Below are 22172 nucleotides of genomic sequence, written 5' to 3'. Positions count from 1 at the left end.
ACTGGGAGAAAATCTTTACAAAGTACACATCTGATAAAAGACAATTATCCAAACTCTACAAAGAATGCTTAAAACTCAACAATAATATAACAACATGATATTAAAGGAAAAAAAAAGAAACCTATGTGAACAGACACCTCACCAAAAAAGATATACAGATGCAAATAAGCACATGAAAAAATGCTCAACAATGTATGTCATTAGGGAATTGCAAATTAAAACAATATACCCCTACACGCCTATTAGAATAGCCAAAATCCAGAACACTGACTATACCAAAACCTGCTGAGAAGGGTATGGAGCAAAACAAACTCTCATTTATTGCTGGTGGGAATGTAAAATGGTACAGCCACTCAGGAAAACAGTTTAGCAATTCCTTACAAAACTAAGCATACCATACATAAAGCAGCAATCACACTCCTTGGCATTTATCCAAAGAAGCTGAAACCATATATCCACAAAATAACCTGCATGGAGATGTTTATAAACATCTTTATTTTATATAAACATCTTCGTTTACTTATATAAACATCTTTATAAGCAGCTTTATTCATAACTGCCAAAACTTGGAAGCAACCAAGATATCCTTTAGAAGATTAATGGATAAACAAACTGTAGTACATCCAGAAAATGGAATATTATTCGGCACTAGAAATAAATTAGTTACCAAGCTACAAAGAGACATGGAGGAAACAAATGCAGATTACTATGTGAAAGAAGCCAGTCTGGAAAGGCTACATACATATGATTACAACTATGACAATCTGAAAAAGGCAAAACTATGGAGAAAGTAAAAAGATCAGTAGCTGCCAGTACTCACAGGGGAGAAAGGGATGAAGAAACAGGCACAGCACAGGAAATTTTTAGGGCAGTGAAACTATTCTGTATGATACCACAAAATGTTGAATGCAGGTCATTATATATTTGTCAAAAATCTTTAAAATGTATAACACCAAGAGTAAACCTTAACGTAAACTATGCATTTGGGGTAATAATGACATGTCAATGTAGGTTCACCAATGTTATATAACAAATGTACAACTCTCTTACGGAATGCTGATAGTGGGAGATGCTGTGCATGTGTAGAAGCAGGGGCATATGGGAACTCACTGTACTCTTTGCTCAATTTTGCTATGAACCTAAAACAGCTCTTTAAAAATACCTTTTTTCTGGCTGGGTGTGGTGGCTCACGCCTGTAATCCTAGCACTTTGAAAGGCTGAGGCGGGCGGATCACCTGAGGTCAGGAGTTCGAGACCAGCTTGACCAATAAGATGAAACCCTGTTGCTACTAAAAATACAAAAATTAGCTGGGCATGGTGGCATGTAAACCCAGCTACTCGGGAGGCGGAGACAGGAGAATCGCTTGAACCCAGGAGGTGGAGGTTGCAGTGAGCCAAGATCGTCCCATTGCACTCCAGCCTGGGCAACAAGAGCAAAACTCAGTCTCAAAAAAAAAAAAAAAAAAAAAATTTCTAATACATTAAGGAAGACAGGAAATTTAAAATCTACAAAAACCCACAGGTAGGTAATATCATACTTAATGGTGACAGACTGAATGCTTTCCCCCTTAAGATCAGGAACAAGGCAAGGAAATCTGCTCTCGTCATTTGTATTCAACTTTGCACTACGGATTCTACTCAGAGCATGCATGTTAAAAAAAAAATTGAAAGGCATCAGTATTTAAAAGGAAGGTATGAAACTATCCCTATTAGAGGGCCAGGTGCGGTGGCTGATGCCTGTAATCCCAGCACTTTGGGAGGCTGAGGCAGGTGGATCACCTGAGGTCAGGAGTTCGAGACCAGACTAGCCAACATGGCAAAATCCCGTCTCTACTAAAAATACAGAAATTAGCCAGGTGTGGTGGCGCATCCCTGTAATCCCAGCTACTAGGGAGGCTGAGGCAGGAGAATCACTTGAACCCGGGAGGCAGACGTTGCCGTGAGCTGAGGTCACGCCATTGCACTCCACCCTGGGCAACAGAGTGAGACTCTGTCTCAAAAATAAATAAATAAATAAAACTATCCCTATTAGAATATGGCATGATCTCATACATAGAAGAGCCTAAGGAATCCACTAAAGAATTATTGGAATAGGCTGGGCACGGTGGCTCACACCTGTAATCCCAACACTTTGGGAGGCCAAGGTGGGCGGATCACCAGAGGTCAGGAGTTCAAGACTAGCCTGGCCAACATGGCAAAACCCTGTCTCTACTAAAAATACAAAAATTAGCTGGGCGTAGTGGCAGGTGCCAGTAATCCCAGCTACTTGGTAGGCTGAGGCATGAGAATTGCTTGAATCTGGGAGGCGCAGGTTGCAGTGAGCCAAGATCACATCACTGCACTTCAGCCTGGGGAATAGAGCGAGACTATCTCAAATTAAAAAAAAAAAAAAAAGAATCATGGGAATAAAATTAGTTCAGGAAGACTGATGGGTACAAGGACAATAAACAAAAATCAATGTTATGTCTATACACTTGCAATGAATAATCTCAAAATGAAACTAAGAAAAGAATTCCATTTATAACAGAAGGAAATAATTTACAAAAAAAAAAAAGAAGTACAAAACATACTCTGAAAATTATAAAACGCCATTAAAGAAATTAAAGATCTAAATCAGTGGAAAAACACTTCATGTTCATGAATTAGAAGACAACATTTTTTTTTAAATTAGGGACAGAGTCTCACTCTACTGCCCAGGCTGAAGTGCAGTGGTGTAATTATAGCTCACTGCGGCCTCAAACTCCTGGGCTCAAGTGATCCTCCTGCCTCAGCATCCTGATTAGCTGGCACTACAGGCACATGCCACCATGCCTGGCTAATTTTTAAATGTTGTGTAGATGGGGTCTGGCTATGTTTTCCAGGCTGGTCTCAAATTCCTGTCCTCAAGTAATCCTCCCACCTCAGCCTCCCAAAATGCTGGAATTACAGGCATGAGTCATCGCACCTCGCCAGTGATAAAACATTAAACACCCTTGAGATACAATTTATATACCATACAATTTACCCATTTAAAGCACACAATTCCATCAGCCACCAGGCCAAGCCACAAGATTTATCATTCTTATGATGCCAATGTTACAGAATCTTTGGGGGTGTCACTTTTCTGGCCAGAAACATCTGTGGCTGGTGGCACCTGTGCCAGAGTTTTGCTCGGGCCTGCTGGGCTCATCCCGCCTATTTGGCCTGGCCGGCTACACTTGGCTCATGCCACTGGCCTGTATCCTATGCTGGCCAAGGGAGATTGCATGAAGTAGCAAGGGGTATGTGAGCAAGTGTGGGGTCCAGCCACTGCGCAATCAGACATGCCAGGGGCTGCAGCAGGGCACGCAGCTCCAGGTGCCAGCATGGGCATCAGTTCTTTCTCTGTGAGGCTGCAGCTGGACCAGGAACACCACAAGCAGCATCCACAGCTGGCACCAGGGAACACGGTGGCACCCAGAAGGCTGGAGACACCAGGAACCGCAGAGAAAGTCACAGCCCTGGCTCGGGGCGCTCCCAGGTCTGGGCTCCCCAAAGGGCTGCAGCTCTTCTTTCCTTCTCTTTACCTGCAACAAGGTGAGCAAGGGGCATGTCTCAGCCCTGTTTGTGTTACAGCTCTTTTAGCCTCATTCAGCAGGTCCCAAGTTCTTGTCCTGCACCCAAGAAGAATGAGGTACACAGAAAAGTGGAGAGTAAGCAAGATAAAGAGGGGCTTTATTGAGCAATAGAACAGCTCAGAGGAAACCCAAAGGGACAACTCCTTTCCACAGTCAGGGTATCCCAACAAGTGCTCAGCTCCTAGCAGAGAGGGTGGCTCTTCTCTGCTAGGCAAGTCGTTACTACAAGTGTTCAGCTATCAGCAGAGAGGGTAGCTCCTCTCAGCAGCTGATCATCCCATCACCTGCACAGCTCTCAGTAGAGAGGAGGCCCTAGTATGGGTGGTACCACTCTGCAGGAAGGTCATCCCATTGACTCCGCAGCTCTCAGCAAAGAGGAGGCCCTAGAGTGGGTGGCACCTCTTTGCAGGAAGGTCATCTTGTCATCTCTGCAGCTCACAGCAGAGAAGAGGTCCTAGAGTGGGTTGCTCCACTCTGCAGCTGGTTGCCTGACATCTGTTCAGCTCTGGCTGAGCCTGGGGCTTTTATGGGCCTCAGAGGGGAGGATGTGCACGCCAACTGGTCTGGGGCGGGCCGAGAAAAGGCACCACAAGTTCCCACTCTGATCCATGTGACTGGCAGCCCAACCCCCAGCCTTCAGGCTTTCCATGGCCGGAAGGTGGGTCCTCACCAGGGACCCACCACCTTCTACTCAGGAACCTGTCCACCTCCTGCTGCTGTTCATGGCACCCAGGCTGTAGATGCAAGGGGGCACCTGCAAGTCAATGCTGAACTGCTCTCAGCCCTGCCTCAGCTTCCCTATGTTTGTCAGTACCCAAAGTCCGGAGGGGGCCAAGGCAGCAGGAGGCTGGCGTGTCAGCAGTTCCCTGAGCATGTGCGCACCTGGCCAGGCTGCAATAGCATCCAGGCTCGGCCCCAACTTTGCCCCAAGATCACAGCAGGTACCAACAGCAGGGAGAAGCCAGGCAGCAGGAGCAGGCACTTCCAAGCCTATGAGGGCAAGGCAGGGGCCTTCCCTGGCCCCAAGAGTGCAGAGACGCCTGGGTCTGCAGCTCCCCCATGATTTGGGTGGCTGCAGCTGCACCCAGTGGGGCAGGGCTCCTGCCTGCTCCATAAAGCAGGAGGCCCAGGTCTACACCCACGATTTGGGCAGCTATAGCTGTGCCCAGGAGGGCGGTACTCCAGCCTGCTCCATAAAGCGGGAGGACTGGATCTGCAGCCATGGTTTGGGTGGCTGTGGCTGCACCTGGGGCTCCTGCCTGCTTCATGGAGCAGAAGGCCAGGGTCTGTAGCCGCAGTTTGGAAGACTGCAGCTGCACCCAGGAGGGTGGGTCTCCTGTCTGCTCCATGGAATGAGAGGCCTGGGACTGCAGTCATGGTTTGGCCAGCTGCAGCTGCAGCTGCACCTAGGAGGGTGGGGCTCCCACCTGCTCCCAAGACTCAAGAGCACAGGGATGCACAGGTCTACAGCCACGGCTTAGGCAGCTGCAGCAGGACCCAGGAAGCTCCCGCCCCAACTTGGAAGGGGCAGGGCTCCTGCTTGCCCCTGGCTCCCACCAACTCTATAGACCGTGCAGCCCTGGCCATGTCTCCCTGCTGCAGCCAGTGTGATGGCAGCAGCCACTCCAGACGGCCCACCACTGCCATCAGCAATACTCCACAAACTAATCTATAGATACACTGCAATCTCTGTCAGAATCCCAGCTGACTTCTTTGTAAAAATTGACAAGCTCATTCCAAAATTCATATGGACCAGGCATGGTGGCTCAGACCTTTAATCCCAGCACTTTGGGAGGCCAAGGTGGAAGGATCACTTGAGGACAGAAGTTTAAGAACAGTCTCAGAAACATAGTGAAACTCCATCTCTACCAAGAAAAAACAAAGAGTTAAAATTCATAGGGAATTGAAAACATTCAGAATAGGCAGATAATCTTGAAAAATGAAAAGTATGAAGACTCACACTTCCTGATTTTGCCAGTACTCTACAGTCTTGATTGCCATAGTTTTGTAAAACTACACAACAACTTTGGTGCAACTTTGCACAAAACTGTAAAACAATGCAATCAAGACCATGGAGTACTGGTAAAAGGACAAACAGATGAACAGAATAGAATTAAGAGTCCAGAAATAAACCCACATGTCTATGACCAGCTGATTTCTTTTTTTTTTTGAGACAGGATCTCACTCTGTCACCCAGGCTAGGGTGCAGTGGTACAATCATGGCTCACTGCAGCCTCAATCTCCTGGGCTCAAGTGATCCTTCTGCCTCAGCCTCCCAAGTAGCTGGGACTACAGGCACACACCACTAAGCCTGGCGTTTTTGTTTTTTTTTAATAGAGATGGAGTCTCACTGTGTTGTCCAGGCTGGTCTGGAACTCCTGGGCCCGAGTACCCCTCCGGCCTCAGTCTCCCAAAGTGCTAGGATTACAGACGTGAGCCACCATGCCCGGCAGGCCCACTGATTTCTGACAAAGGTGGCAAAACCATTCAACAAAGAAAGGATAGTCTTTCAACAAATGATGCTGAGACAACTGGATAGAAACCTACAAAAAATGAAGCTGGACCCCTACCTCACAATATATACAAAATATTAACTCAAAGTAGATCAAAGACCTAAATGTAAGAACTAAATCTATAAAACTTTTAGGAGAAAACATGGGGGTAAATCTTCATTACCTTCAATTTGGTAATGGATTCTTAAAGACACCAAAAGAATGAGCAACAAAAGGAAAAACAGATAAATAAAAGTTCATCGAAATTAATAACTTTTATGCTTCAATTAAAGACAACCCAACTGGGTGCAGTGTCTCATGCCTGTAATCCCAGCTACTTGGGAGCCTGAGGTGAATCGCTTGAGGCCAGGAGTTCAAGCTCAGCCAGGGCAACATGGTAAGACCTTATCTCTAAAAAATAAAAAAAAAATACTAGCTGGACATGGTGGCACACAACTGTAGTATCGTCTACTTGGGAGGCTGAGATGGGAGGATTGCTTGTACCCAGGAGTTCAAGGCTGCAGTGAACTATGATCTTGCCACTGCACCCCAGCCTGAGCAACAGAGCAACACCCTGTCTCTAAAAGTAAATAATGACAACTCAAAGAATAGGGGAAAATATTTCCAAATTATATATCTTATCCAAGTGTCCACTGAAGTATGAAGTATGAATGGATAAACAAAATGTGGTATATACATACAATGGAATGGTATTCAGACTTCAAAGGAAATGAAATTTTGAGATACACTACAAAATGGATAACCTTCAATACATTGCGCTAAGTAAAATATGTCAGAAGGACAAATATTGTAGGATTATACATATATGAAGTTCCTAGAGTAGTCAAATTCATAGGAAGAGAATGTAGAATGGTGTTTGCCAGGCTAAGGAGAGGGAAGATTGGGGAGTTAGTATGCAATGGGTACAGAGTTTCACTTGGGGAAGATGAAAAAGTTCTAGACATGGATGGTGGTGGTGAATGCACAACAATTTTACTTAATGTTACAGGACTGTACACTTAAAATTAGTTAAAATGGTAATTTTTATGTTACGCATATTTTACAATGAAAAAGGTACAATATATAAAGAATTCTTACAAATCAATAATGAAAGCATAAATACCCATTTAAAAACTGGGCAAAGGGGCTGGGCATGGTGGCTCACGCCTGTAATCTCAGCACTTTGGGAGGCCGAGGTGAGTGAATTGCTTAAGCACAGGAATTCAAGACCAGCTTGGACAACAAATTAAGACCCTGTCTCTATAAAAAATAAACAAAAATTAGCTGGGCACTGTGGCACACACCCATAGTCTTAGCTACTCGGGAGGTTGAGGTGGGAAGATCATTTGAGCCAGGGAGGTTGAGGGTGCAGTGAGCTGAGATCACGCCACTGCACTCCAGCCTGGGAAACAGAGCAGGACCCTGTCAAAAAAGAAAAAAAAAAAAAAAAAGACTGGGCAGAGGGTTTGAATAAAAATTTCTCCAAGGAATATATACAAACTACAAATAATCACGTGAAATGATGTTCAACATCCTTAACCTTCAGACAGTTGAAAACTAAAATCACAATGAGATACTACTTCACATGCACTAGAATGGCTAGAATCAAAGTCTGTTATTAACAATGTTTGGCATGGATGTGAAGAACTCACAATCTTTATATACTCCTGGTGGAAAAGTAAAATAGTATCTCCACTTTGGAAAACAGTTTGACATTTCCTCACACAACTTAACATAGTTACCATATAAATCCAGCAATTAAGATTCCTAGGTATATACACAAGATAAACAAAAATATATGGCTACACACAAAACTACATACCAATATTTACAGCCGCATTATTCCTAATAGCCAAAACATGGGAACAAGCCAAATGTCCATAAATGGATAAATGGATAAACAAATATGGTATACACATATAATGGAATATTATGTGGCCATAAAAAGGAATGGAGTACTAATACATGTTACAACAGATATCTTGAATACATTATGCTAAATGAAAGAAATCAGCCACAAAAACACATATTTATATGATGCCATTCATATGAAAGTCCAAAACAGGGAAATAGGCCAGGTGTAGTGGCTCATGCCTGCAATCCCACAACTCTGGGGACCTGAGGTGGGCAGATAACTTGAGGCCAGGAGTGTGAGACAAGCCTGGCCAACATGGAAAAACCCCATCTCTAATAAAAACTACAAAAATTAGCCGGGTTTGGTGGTGCACGCCTGTAATCCCAGCTACTTGGGAGGCCAAGGCACAAGAATCACTTGAACCTGGAAGGCAGAGGTTGCAATAAGCCAAGATAGCCACTGTACTCCAGCCTGGGCAACAGAACGAGACTCTTTCTCAAAAAAAAAAAAAAAAAAAACCTCAAAACAGGGAAATATAAAAAATAAGAAAGTAGATTAGTGATTTCTTAGAGCTAGGGGTGATAGCTAAAGGGTATGGAGTTTCCTTTTGAGGTGATAAAAATGTTCTAAAATTGACTGTGGTGATGGCTGCACATATGTGTAAATATTAAATATACTAAAAACCACTGAATTTTATACTTTAAATGTGTTAATTGTATGGCATGTATTTCAATAAGAATGTTTAATGTTTTATTACCAGCCAGGTACAGTGGCTGATGCCTGTAATCTAAATACTTTGGGAGGCCACAGTGGGAAGATCACTTGAGGCCAGAAGTCTGAGACCAGCCTGGGCAACAGAGCCAGGCCCCGTCTCTGTGGAACATTAAAAAATTAGCTGGGTGTGGTGGCATGTGCCTGTAGTCTCGGCTACTCCAGAGGCTGAGGCAGTCTCAGCTACTCAAGAGGCTGAGGCAGGAGGATCACTTGAGCCTAGGAGTTTGAGGCTGCAGTGAGCTGTAATTGCACCACTGCACTCCAGCCTGGGCAACAGAGCAATATCCTGTTTCTTTTTAAAAAGAATTTATTACCCATTAAATAAATGCAAATTAAAAGCACAATGAGATACCATAAATATCAAATGGCAAAAAGTTCAAAATAGTATTAACACCCAGTGTTAACAAGAATGTGGAGAAACTGGATCACTCATACATTGCTGTGGGAATATAAAACAGTACAACCATTCTGGAAAACAGTTCAAAAGTTTCTTTTAAAAACATGAACATGCAAGAGCAGAAAAGATAACTATTAGGTACTGGGCTTAATACCTAGATGATAAAATAATCTAAACAATAAACCCCAGTGATGCTACTTTACCTATGTGACAAACCTTCACAGGTACCCCTGAACCTAAAAGTTAAAATAAATAAATAAATATCAATAAATAAATAAATAAATGCACTGATAGAGTCCAATGGAGTAAAAAAAAAAAACAAAAAAACAGAATGCAAGCCAGGTGCAGTGACTACCTGAGGTCAGGAGTTCATAACAAGCCTGGCCAACATAGTGAGACTCTGTCTCTACCCAAAATAAAATAAAATGTAAATGTAGTTTAATCAATTTAATAAAAATAAATGTATAACCATCATATGAACTGCAAAATGCACTCCTGGCATTTATTGCAAAGAAATGAAAACATAAATTCATATAAAAACTTATATATAAATATTCACCACCAGCTTTAATTGTAACAACCGAAATCAGGAATTGGCCCAGATTTGCTTTAACAAATAAATGATTAAACAAACTACAGTATAGGCCAGGCACGGTGGCTCACACCTGTAATCCCAGCACTCTGGGAGGCCAAGGTGAGTGGATCACCTGAGGTCAGGAGTTTGAAACCATCCTGGCCAACATGGTGAAATCCCTCTCTACTAAAAATACAAAAATTAGCCGGGTGTGGTGGTGCGTGCCTGTAATCCCAGCTACTCTGTAGGCTGAGGCAGGAGAATCACTTGAACCTGGGAGGCGGAGGTTGCAGTGAGCCAAGATCATGCCACTGCCCTCCAGCCTGGGTGACAAAACGAGACTCTGTTTCAAAAAAAAAAAAAAACAACTGCGATACAGGTTGCATATCCCTTATCCAAAATGCACAGGACCAGAAGTGTTTCAAATTTTGGATTTTTTCAGATTCTAGCATATTTGCACTATTCTGGTTTATTCACATTAGGAATTTAGCATCCCTAATCTGAAAATCCCAAATGCTCCAAAGAGCATTTCCTTTGAGTGTGTCACATCAGCACTCAAAAGTTTCCGATCTTGGAACATTTCAGATTTCTGATTCCGGGGTTAAGGATATTCAATCTGTATATCCATACCATGGAATATTACCCTGTAATTAAAAGGAAAGGACTGTTGATACATACAACAACATGAATGAATCTCCACATAATTATGCCAAGTGAAAACACTCCAAAACACCCCAAAAGATTATTTACTATATAACTCCTTAAACATATTTGAAATGACAAAATTTTCAAAATGGAAGACAGATTAGTGGTTGCCAGGTGTTAAGCATAGGCAGAGGTAGGGGGAGGGAAGTGTGTGTGATTATAAAATGCCAAGATGAGGAATCCTGTGTTGATGAACCATTCTGTATCTCAACTGTGGTGGCAGATGCATGAATCAACCCAGGTAAAAAAAAATTGTATAGAACTTTAACACACACACACACACACACACAAGTACAAGTAAAATGGATGAAATCTTGATTAATAGATTTTATCAATGTCAATATTCTGGTTGTGATATTGTATTCTAGTTTTATATGTTACCATTGGGGGAAACTGCCAAAGTGCATAAGAGTTCTCTTTATATTAGTTATTACAACTGCATGTAAATTTATAATTACAAATAGAAATTTAAGCTTAAAAAAATTCTCAGCAAACTAGGAATAGAGGGGAACTTCCTCAACTTGATAAAGAGCATTTACAAGAAACCTGTAAAGCAAACATACTTCACTGTGAAAGACTGAATGTTTTCCCACTAAAATTGGCAACACTAAGAAGATGTTTGGTATCATCATTATTCTTCAATGTAATACTGGAAAATACAGAAAATCCTAGCTAATATAATGAAGCAAGAAAAGAAATTAAAAGGCATACAGATGGAAAGGAAAAAATAAAATTATCCCTATTTGCAGGTGACATAACTGTCTAAGAAAATTCCAAAGAATCTACAAGAGGGGGGAAAATACTATTTAGAACTAATAAGTAAGTTCAGCAAGTTCGCAGGATACAAGGCCAACATAAAAAGTCAACTGGGCTGGGTGTGGTGGCTCACGCCTGTAATCCGAGCACTTTGGGAAGCCAAGGCAGGCGGATAACCTGAGGTCACGAGTTCAAGACCAGCCTGGCCAACATGGTGAAACCCTGTCTCTACTAAAAATACAAAAATTAGCTAGGCGTGGTGGCAGGCGCCTGTAATCCCAGCTATTCAGGAAGCTGAGGCACAAGAATCACTTGAACCCAGGAGGTGGAAGTTGCTGTGAGCTAAGATTGTACCACTGCTCTCCAGCCTGGACAACAAAAGCAAAACTCTATCTAAAGGAAAAAAAAAAACAAAAAGTCAACTGAATTTCTATATACCTGCAATGAATAAATGGAATCTGAAACTTTATTTTATTTTGATTTTATTTCTAGTTGTTTTTTTTTTTTTTCTGAGACGGAGTTTTGCTCTTGTTGCCCAGACTGGAGTGCAATGGCACGATCTCGGCTCACCACAACCTCCACCTCCTGGGCTCAAGCGATTCTCCTGCCTCAGCCTCCTGAGTAGCTGGCATTACAGGCATGTGCCACTACGCCTGTCTAATTTTGTATTTTTAGTAGAGACGGGGTTTCTCCATGTTGGTCAGGCTGGTCTCAAGCTCCCGACCTCAGGTGATCCGCCTGCCTCGGCCTCCCAAAGTGCTGGGATTACAGGTGTGAGCCACTGTGCCCGGCCCAGAATCTGAAACTTTAAAACAAAAGAATTTAAAACAGCACTCAAAAACTTGAACTACTTGGGTAAAATTCTCACAAAGTGTTTGCAAGATTAGTATACAGATAACTACAAACACTAGGCCAAGTGAGAGTTTCTGTTGACTCCTTTTCTTCCTGAGTATGGTTTAAACATTCCTGTCCTTTACATGTGTTTGGTTGATAACAATCCCGTTTTATAGTTGTTTCTTGGAGAAAGGATTCAAGTTTTTCTGTACACTTTTTAATGTTTTCTGTTTTCTACTGGCTCTATTGGTCTATTAATCAATCATCAAATTCACTGACACTTCTACTGCTACTTTGCATGTCTTGTTAAGTACAATGATGTTATTCTGAACTTAGTAATTTATTCAGAAATTAAATTTTTCAGTTCTAGAATTTCAAAATGGTTTTTAACAGTTTCTATTTCTGCACTGAAATTTTCTACCTGTCCATTCATCATAAACATATTTGCCTTTTTGTACTCAAATATGACTATAATAGCTGCTTTAATATTCTTGTTGCTAATTTCAGCAGATAAGTCAGTCTCTATTGATCCCTTTTCCCTTTGAGTATGGGTCACATTTCCTTTCTTCATCTATCTAGTATTTTGGACTGGACACTGGGCACTGTGAAAAATAAGACACTGCATTCTGTTAGATTCCTCCAAAGAGTTGACACTTTTGTTAAAACAGACAGTTGGCCAGGCTCAAGCCTGTAATCCCAGCACTTTGGGAGGCCAAGGCGAGTGGATTGCCTGAGGTCAGGAGTTCAAGACCAGCCTGGCCAACATGATGAAACCTCATCTCTATTAAAATACAAAAATTAGACAGGCACAGTAGTAGGTGCCTGTAATCCCAGCTACTAGGGAGGCTGAGGCAGGAGAATCGCTTGAACCCGGGAGGCAGAGGTTGCAGGGAGCTGAGATTGCGTCACTGCATACCAGCCTAGGCAACAGAGTAAGACCCTGTCTCAAAAAACAAACAAACAAACAGATAGTTAACTTACTTGAAATGAAACTCCAAACCCTTTCCACCCTGTAGTACCAAACAACTCAAAGCTTTAGTTCTGTTCTTTTAGTCCTAATCAGGCTGATTGGAATCTGGGGTGCACTTAGGCAACTGGACCAGAGCTATCGGTAGAGTTTTCGTGCAACCTGGTTTTCCCATTCTGTGGTTCTTTTCTAGGTGGGATCTCTCTACTCATGTTACAGCTGCTGTGGTCTCACTAAATCTTTTCCTTGATTTCACATCCAATAAGACTATAGATTTTTATCCAAGTCTTAAGTGCCACAGATGGAGCTAAGTGGATCCTTGGCTGAAGCAAAAAGGATTAATAATGGGGAATTCAGTCATTGCCACTTCTTTCTTCCATGTGTTAACTCCCCTCCAGTTTATCTACTTTGGTGATATCTAGCCTTCAGTATGCTGCCCAGAATTTATAATTGGTATTTGTGAGTGATATCTGTTTGTACAACTGGAGATACCACTACTGAAGGAGTTCCTCAACTAGTGAACACAGGACTCCAACAACATAACATTATTCTAAAGAGAAAAAGAACTTTAAACAAATACTGAACTATAGTTACATTTCTTTAATGTGATGGTATGGTTAACAATTCTGAAACTGTGGGTACAATGAGGACTAGACAAATGAATACAAATAAATTGGGGAAAGGCCGGGCTTGGTGGCTCACGCCTGTAATCAGAGCACTTTGGGAGGCTGAGGCAGGTGGATCACCTAAGGTCAGGAGTTCCAGACCAGCCTGGCCAACATGGCAAAATCCCATCTCTACTAAAAATATAAAAATTAGCTGGGCACGGTGGTGCGCACCTGTGGTCCCAGCTACTTAGGAGGCTGAGGCAGGAGAATCGCTTGAAACCAGGAGGCGGAGGTTGCAGTGAGCTGAGATGGTGCCACTGCACTCCAGCCTGGGTGACAGAACGAGACTCCATCTCAAGAAAATAAAAAATAAAAATAAATAAATAAATCGGGGATAGGCCAGGCGCAGTGGCTCACACTTGTAATCCCAGCACTTTGGGAGGTCGAGGCAGGCAGATCATGAAGTCAAGAGATCAAGACCATCCTGGCCAACATGGTGAAACCCCAACTCTACTAAAAATACAAAAATTAGCTGGGTGTGGTGGCGTGTGACTGTAGTCTCAGCTACTCGCTAGACTGAGGCAGGAGAATCGCTGGAACCTGGGAGGCGGAGGTTGCAGTGATCTGAGATCACACCACTGCACTCCAGCCTGGCAACAGAGTGAGACTCCATCTCAAAAATAAATAAATAAAAACATAAAAATAAATAAATTGGGGATAATAGGAACCAGGTTTCTTTCTGTTGGAGAAAGAAGTTAAAAATATGAAAAGGGGAAGTCTAGAAAGAAGACTGTGGAATTGAATTAAAATTAAAAGTATCAGTATCAACTCATGAAAATATAAAACATATTATTAGCTTTCTCTGTGAAAGAGCTTGGAAACAAAGACATCTTGGTGGCAATGAGCACATCACACACCCTGATCTTGATTTCCAAACACTATATCCCACTAAAAGAAATCAGAACTCCTGTGAAAAATAACTGATTCTGGGGCTGGGGAACAGCAAATGGAAAGCAAGCCTTGAATATTTTGAGGGGACAGAAAGAAAGAAAGTGTTCAAGAAATGATAAGGACTTGTAAAAAAGTTAGCAGGAGCCATCCAGATGGGGTTCCTACTAGCCAAAACTGATACAATTTGAGCATCAAAACAAATGACAGAGAATATTCATGGAAAAATTGTAAGTACATACTGATACAAATAACTGAATAGGTTAGAACATGAACCCCTCCTTTACAATAATATATCAACTCAAAAACACAGAAGGAAAGACAGATTAGAACATCATCATTTTGAACCCATCATAGGAATAAATTATTCAGCTAAGAATCACAAATGTGTGCTGTGATAAACAGACTTTCTAGGAATGGCCCACAAGATTCTACACCACTAATCCCCAGAAACGATCAATGTGATGACATATCACTCCCATAACTGTGTTATGTAATATAGCACAGTTGATCTTAAACTCAATAGATAACCAGGAGGAGATGAGAGGGAGGGGGACCTAATCTAATCACATGAATCCTTAAAAACAGAAAAATTTCTCCAGCTGGTATCAGGTGGCTGCAGAATTAGCAAGCAAAAAACTAAGTCAAAGAGCTTCAAAGCTTGAGAGAGACTTGATGTGCTGTTGCCAGTTTTGAAGATGGAGGGCATCATGTGAGAAGAAATGAAGACACCTGAAAAGAGCTAGGAGGGGGTCCTGCCCAATAGTGAGTGAGAAAGAAGGACCTCCAACCTATCATCATAAGGAACTGAATTCTGCCAACAACCTGAATGAGCTTAGGAATGGATTTTTCTACAGTCTCCAGAAAGGAACCTAGTCCTACTAACATCTTGACTTTGACCTTGTGATACCCTGAGAAGGGTCCAGCAAGGCCCAAAGGACTCCGAACCTACAGAACTGTAAAATAACAAATCTGGGTTACTTTAAGCTGCAAAGTTTGTGGTCATTTGCAAAAGAAAACATAACTGAGTTAAGTTTTGATAATAAAAAGAATACCTTAGTAATCTCAAAGTGCCCCCATTAAATTAGTTATTAGTTACAATGGAATACATCATAACTTTATACTGGGTTTATCTAGCAAACACAACCATAACCAAACAACCTAAGTATATCACTAGTAAAGGAGCAAATCACATCATGTGCCATGTAATAGGATGCATGGAGAACAGAACATCACTTTATATAGTATTCCTGCCAAAAATATATAACCTGAATCTAATCATAACTAAACAGATAATCCCGAGGGCCATTCGACAAAGTAATACACCTATACTTTAAAAAAAAGTCATAGTCCCGAAAGGCAGACAAACTGCTTCAGATTTTTAAAAGACCAAAGAAACATGACTACTAAATCTTGAACTTGATCCTGAATTTAAGGGGGAAAAACTTATCTATGAACATTACTGGGGGAATTGATCACATAAGAACGGGAACTGTGGCTTAAATAACTTTATGTTATTTACTTTACCTACCTATTTAGCTTTCCCATTCTTATTCATTACTTCCTGTATTTTGGTGTTGCCATTTCAAATTATTTTCCTTCTCATTTCAGAAAACCTGTAATTTCCTCTAGTATAGTTATTCACTCTAGTGTAGGTTTGTTGACATCAAGTTCTCACTTTTTGTTTGCCCAGATATGGCTTGATTCCACCCTTCATTTATGAAAGATGTTTTCACTGAATATATAGTTCTATGCTGGCAATTACAATCACATGCTGCATAAAGACATTTCACTCAATGACTGACCACATATATACATCGGTGGTCCCATAAGATTGTAATACTGTATTTTTACTGTACCTTTTCTATGTTTCCATGTGTTTAGATACACAAATATTTACCATTGTGTTCCAATTACCTACAGTATTCAGTACAACAACATGCTGCACAGGTTTGTAGCCTATGAGCAACAGGCTATAACATATAGCCTACATGTGTAGCAGCCTATGTAAGTACACTCCATAATGTTTGCACAATGACAAAATCACCCAACAATGCTTTCTCAAAAAATCATATCCCCATAGTTAAGTGATGCATGACTGTATTTTTCTTTGACATTTTAAAGAAATCATTTCGTTTTCATCTGCCTTCTATCATTTCTGTTGTTAAGTGAGCTGCCAGTATTACTGTTATTCCTTTGAAAATAATATTTTTTTTTCCTCTGGCTACTTAAGAGATTTTTCTCTTGGTTTATGTTCTTTAGGAGTTTCGCTATGACATGCCTAGCTGTAGTTTTCTTTATATTTATCCTGCTCAGGGTTCACAAAACTTCTTGAATCTCTAGTTCGATGTCTTTCATCACTTTTTAGAAAATGCTCAGCCCGTATCTCTTCAAATTGGACTTTTAACCAATTTTCTTTCTTCCTTCTAGAACTCTAATTACACATATGGTTGAACTTTTCACTATAACTCTCTTATACTTTTTTGTACATATCGTGTGTGTCTGTGTGCATGTGTATTGTAGTTACCCTTGAAAACCTGAAAATGCTAACTGTTGCATGATACAAAATGTTTTTTAAAAAAGGGAACCAGGTACAATGGCTCTTGCTTATAATTTCAGCTACTCAGGAGGCTGAGGCAGGAGAATCATTTGAGGCTAGGAAGTTCAAGACCAGTCTGGACAACATAGCAAGACCATGTCTCTAAAAAATTTTTTTTGAAAATTAACCAGGCATGGTGGCACACACCCGTACTCCCAGCTACTGGGGAGGGTGAGGTGAGAAGATTGCTTGAGCCCAAGGAATTTGAGGCTGCAGTGAGCTATGATCACACCACTACACTCCAGTCTGGGTGACAGAGTAAGACCTCGTCTCTAAAAAAAACAAAAAAATCTTTTTAAAGAGAGACAGAGACAGGGACGTAGAGAGGAGGTGTTAAGTGGTTTTATTAAAAAAAATAAATACACCAAATCTACTCAGGGATATTATCAAACAACATAAAAATTTAACTCTTATGTTGGGTGCGATGGCCCATGCCTGTTATCCTAGCACTTTGGGAGGCCAGTGAGGGCGGATCACTTGAGTTCCAGACCAGCTTGTACTAAAAATACAAAAATCAGTCGGACATGGTGGCAGATGCCTGTGATCCCAGCTACTCAGGAGGCTGAGGCAAGAGAACAGCTTGAGCCCAGGAGGCGGAAGTTGCAGTGAGCCAAGATCATGCCATTGTACTCCAGCCTGGGTGACAGAGCGAGACTCCATCACAAAAATAAAAATAAAAATTTAACTCCTAATACATGAATAATTGCTAGGATAAAACATTCCTGTACTACTCCTGCCTCTTCTAATATTATTTTTTCACCATCAACATTGACTAGCCATTCTATAACACATTTCCATTACAAATAAAACCATAAGTGCTTCCTTTTCTAAGCTTTCTATAGTCATACTCACCAAAATTAAAATCTCCTATATCAGATATAGCTAAGATACATAATAGGGACTTCCATAAAGCTTGCTAATCTGTCATTTTTCACAAACTGTAATCTTCTAAAAGCTGCTCCCTGAATAAAATAAATGGTTACCTCCATAAGTGTAAAAAAAAAAAAAAAAAAAAAAAATAGAAAAAAGACTAGAAGGTATAGCACATTCTTTTTCAATTTACCTGTGTTTTGATTCATTGCAAGTCGTGGAGGAGAACTTGTTTCTTCAGATTCTTCTGATGAGTGTGCAAGGAAGTCATGAAGCTTCTGCACCAATGTATTCAACTTGCTTTCACTATTAAAACAAAATTTAAAGAATTCCCTTAATTAGCCTCTCATGTTTTAAATTAATTGTAAAGCTCTAGCAAACTGAAAATATAGCCATAATGTAAGTCGTGTAAGAGTATGCACATTCAAAGCAAAAACTAAGGGAAATGTTACAGCTGTGGGTGTAGAAAGAAAAAATATTAAAGAAAACGAATTTTAGGCTGGGTGTGGTGGCTCATAATAGAGCACGGTGGCTCGTGCCTGTGGGTCTCAGCTACTCAGGAGGCTGAGGTGGGAGGATGGCTTGAGCCCTGTGAGGCAGAGGTAGCAGCGAGCTGAGATCATGCCACTGCACTCTAGCCAAGGCAACAGAGTCAGACACGGTCTCAAAAAAAAAAAACAAGAATTTTATTTCACTAAGGATATAAAAATATGAGTAACACAACCTACCTGTACACTTACCTAGGATTAAAATATCATTTAAGGAAACTGCTATTACTTACTAAACATTTCAAAAATACTGAGGTCTTTCAATGTACTCTATATGCTGTTTTTAAACAGAAGTTAAACTTTGTGTTACTTTGTGTTACTTAAAAATGTATCAGAAAAAATGCAACCCTTAAGTTAATTCTTAACAAACAATAAACCTACCTACCACAAAAGAATTTTAAAAGAAATCAAAAGAAAATTTGGGGGATTAAGCAGCAAAAAGGTATTCATATTTAAATTATATCCATTCCTATTTCACAACAAATAGCTGATCCTTATACTTATCTTGTCATATTATCATTAGGTACCTAAGTTATTATTTCCTCTCACTTGTATATAGCTTATATTTGGGAAATCCTTAGAAATCAAAACATAGATGTAGATTATCACTTCAAGAAAGATTTATACTAGCCAACACCCAGAAAAAGAGAGGTCAAGATTTTCCTTTCCATCATTTAATAAAAATAATTCAGTAATTTATCAAATACATTTACAGAACACTTACTCTCTGAAAGGCCTAAGCAGTGTTTTGGTTTATTATTCTATCCTCTGCTTGACACAAAAGAACTGTATAACTGACTGGCATAAAGATGAACAAAACATAGAAGAGGACTCGCAAGAGCTCCATCGCCCAGGGAAATATTTCCTTAACTAAGTTTTATTGCATCAACTCTTAAGTTACATAATAGATGTATCAGTAATTCAACAGGGTTTTAAGGAGTTAAAACTTTAAATAAGGAAAGTGTAAGTTTACCCCATTTTTTTTCCTTAGAGTTAGCCTCTTGCTCTGTCACACAAGCTTGAGCACAGTGGCGTGACCTTGACTCACTGAGGCCTCAAACTCTTGGGCTAAAGCGATCCTCCTGCCTCAGCATCTTGAGTACCTATGGCACACACTTATGCTCTTAGTTGAGGAATTGTGGCACACAACTATATTCTTAGCTAAACTTTTTCTTTAATTTTTTGTAGAGATGGGGTCCAGTTATGTTGCCCAGGATGATGTGAAACTCCTGGCCTCAAGAAATCCTCCCACCTCAGCCTCCCAAAGCATTGGGATGACAGGTGTGAGCAACCATGCCCAGGACCATTTTTAATAAAAGTCAAAACTTTTGCATGTCAAGGGGCACCATCAAGAAAGTGAAAAGACAATCAATACAATGAGAGAAAACGATTTTCAAATCCTATATCTCATGAGGGTCTGGTAACCAGAATACATAAAGAATTCTTACAGTTAAACAACAAAAAGACAACTCAAATTTTAAAAGGTGTAAAAGACTTAGATATACATTTCTCAAAAGAATATACACAAACGACCAATAAGCACATGAAAAAATGCTCAAGATCATTAGTCATATCAGGGAAATGCAAATCAAAACCACAACAAGAAACCAATTTATACTCAGTAGGATGGATATAATAATTTTAAAAACAAATTAAAGACATACATAGGCTCAAAATAAAGGGATGGAGGAATATTTACCAAGCAAATGGAAAGCAAAAAAAAAAACCAGGGGTTACAATTCTAGTCTCTGATAAAACAGACTTTAAACCAACAAAGATCAAAACAGACAAAGAAGAACGTTACATAATGGTAAAGGGATCAATGCAACAAGAAGAGCTAACTATCCCAAATATACATGTACCCAATACAGGAGCATCCAGAATCATAAAGCAAGTTCTTAGAGACCTACAAAGAAACAGACTCCCACACAATAATAGTGGGAGACTTTAATACCCCACTGTCAATAATAGACAGACGGACGAGACGGAAAATTAACAAGGATACACAAGACTTGAACTCACCTCTGGACCAAGCAGACCTAAGAGAACTCTCAACCCCAAAGCAACAGAACATATATTCTTATCAGCACCTCATCGCACTTATTCTAAAATTGACCATATAATTAGAAGTAAAATACCCCTAAGCAAATGCAAAAGAACAGAAATCATACCAGTCTCTCAGACTATAATGCAATCAAATTAGAACTCAGGGTTAAAAAACTCGTTCAAAACCGCACAACTACATGGAAACTAAACAACTTGCTCCTGAATGACTACTAGGTAAATAACGAAATTAAGGCAGAAATAAAGAAGTTCTTTGAAACCAATGAGAACAAAGAGATAACGTACCAGAATTTCTGGGACAAATTTAAAGCAGTGTGTAGAGGAAAATTTATAGCACTAAATGCCCACAAGAGAAAGCAGGAAACATCTAAAATCGACACCGTAACATCACAATTAAAAGAACTAGAGAAGCAAGAGCAAACAAATTCAAAAACTAGCAGAAGACAAGAAATAACTAAGATTAGAGAAGAATTGAAGGAGACAGAGACAGGAAAAACCCTTCAAAATATCAATGAATTCAGGAGCTGATTTTTTGAGAAGATCAACAAAACAGACCACTATCCAGACTAATAAAGAACAAAAGAGAGAAGAATCAAATAGACGCAATAAAAAATGATAAAGGGGATATCACCACTGATCCCACAGAAATACAAACTACCATCAGAGAATACTATAAGCACCTCTATGCAAATAAACTAGAAAATCTAGAGGAAATTGATAAATTTCTGGACATATACACCCTCCCAAGACAAAACAAGGAAGAAGTGGAATCCCTGAATACACCAATAAAAAGTTCTGAAGTTGAGGCAGTAATTAATAGTCTACCAATCAAAACAAGTTCAGAACCAGACAGATTCAAAGCCAAATTCTACCAAAGGTACAATGAGGAGCTGGTACCATTCCTTCTGAAACTATTCCAATCAATAGAAAAGGAGGGAATCCTCCCTAATTCATTTTATGAGGCCATCATCATCCCGATACCAAAACCTGGCAGAGACACAACAAATAAAGAAAATTTCAGGCCAATACCTCTGATGAACATCGATGTGAAAATCCTCAACAAAATACTGGCAAACCGAATCCAGCAGCATATCAAAAAGCTTATCCACCACAATCAAGTCGGCTTCATCCCTGCGATACATGGCTGGTTCAACATATGCAAATCAATAAACATAATCCATCACATAAACAGAACCAATGACAAAAACCACATGATTATCTCAATAGATGCAGAAAAGGCCTTCAATGAAATGTAACACCCCTTCATACTAAAAACTCTCAATAAACTAGGTACTAATGGAACATATCTCAAAATAATAAGAGCTATTTATGACAAACCCACAGCCAATATCATACTGAATGGGCAAAAACTGCAGGCATTCCCTTTGGAAACCGGCACAAGACAAGGATGCCCTCTCTCACCTCTCCTATTCAAAGCAATATTGTAAGTTCTGGTCAGGGCATTAAGGCAACAGAAAGAAATAAGGGGTATTCAATTAGGAAAAGAGGAAGTCAAATTGTCTCTGTTTGCAGATGACATGATTGTATATTTAGAAAACCCCATCGTCTCAGCCCAAAATCTCCT

General features: G+C 40.4%; 1 protein-coding gene across 4 annotated transcripts in view; it reads right to left on the bottom strand.

Moving 5' to 3' along the window:
• The window catches only part of ATRX (alpha thalassemia/mental retardation syndrome X-linked), a 280335-nt gene that overhangs the window by 201557 nt on the left and 56606 nt on the right, over nt 1-22172 (bottom strand). For all 4 annotated transcript variants that reach the window (XM_011968463.1, XM_011968465.1, XM_011968464.1 and 1 more), the window contains exon 2: nt 18169-18281. In XM_011968463.1, coding sequence (XP_011823853.1) covers nt 18169-18281 — 113 coding nt within the window. The remainder of the gene's footprint in view (nt 1-18168; nt 18282-22172) is intronic.

The sequence above is a fragment of the Mandrillus leucophaeus genome, unplaced genomic scaffold (genome assembly GCF_000951045.1).
Source record: "Mandrillus leucophaeus isolate KB7577 unplaced genomic scaffold, Mleu.le_1.0 Scaffold844, whole genome shotgun sequence".
Classification (NCBI taxonomy): Eukaryota; Metazoa; Chordata; class Mammalia; order Primates; family Cercopithecidae; genus Mandrillus; species Mandrillus leucophaeus.
Note: the sequence above shows the minus strand (reverse complement) of the source record. Positions and strands in the feature narration are given on the sequence as shown.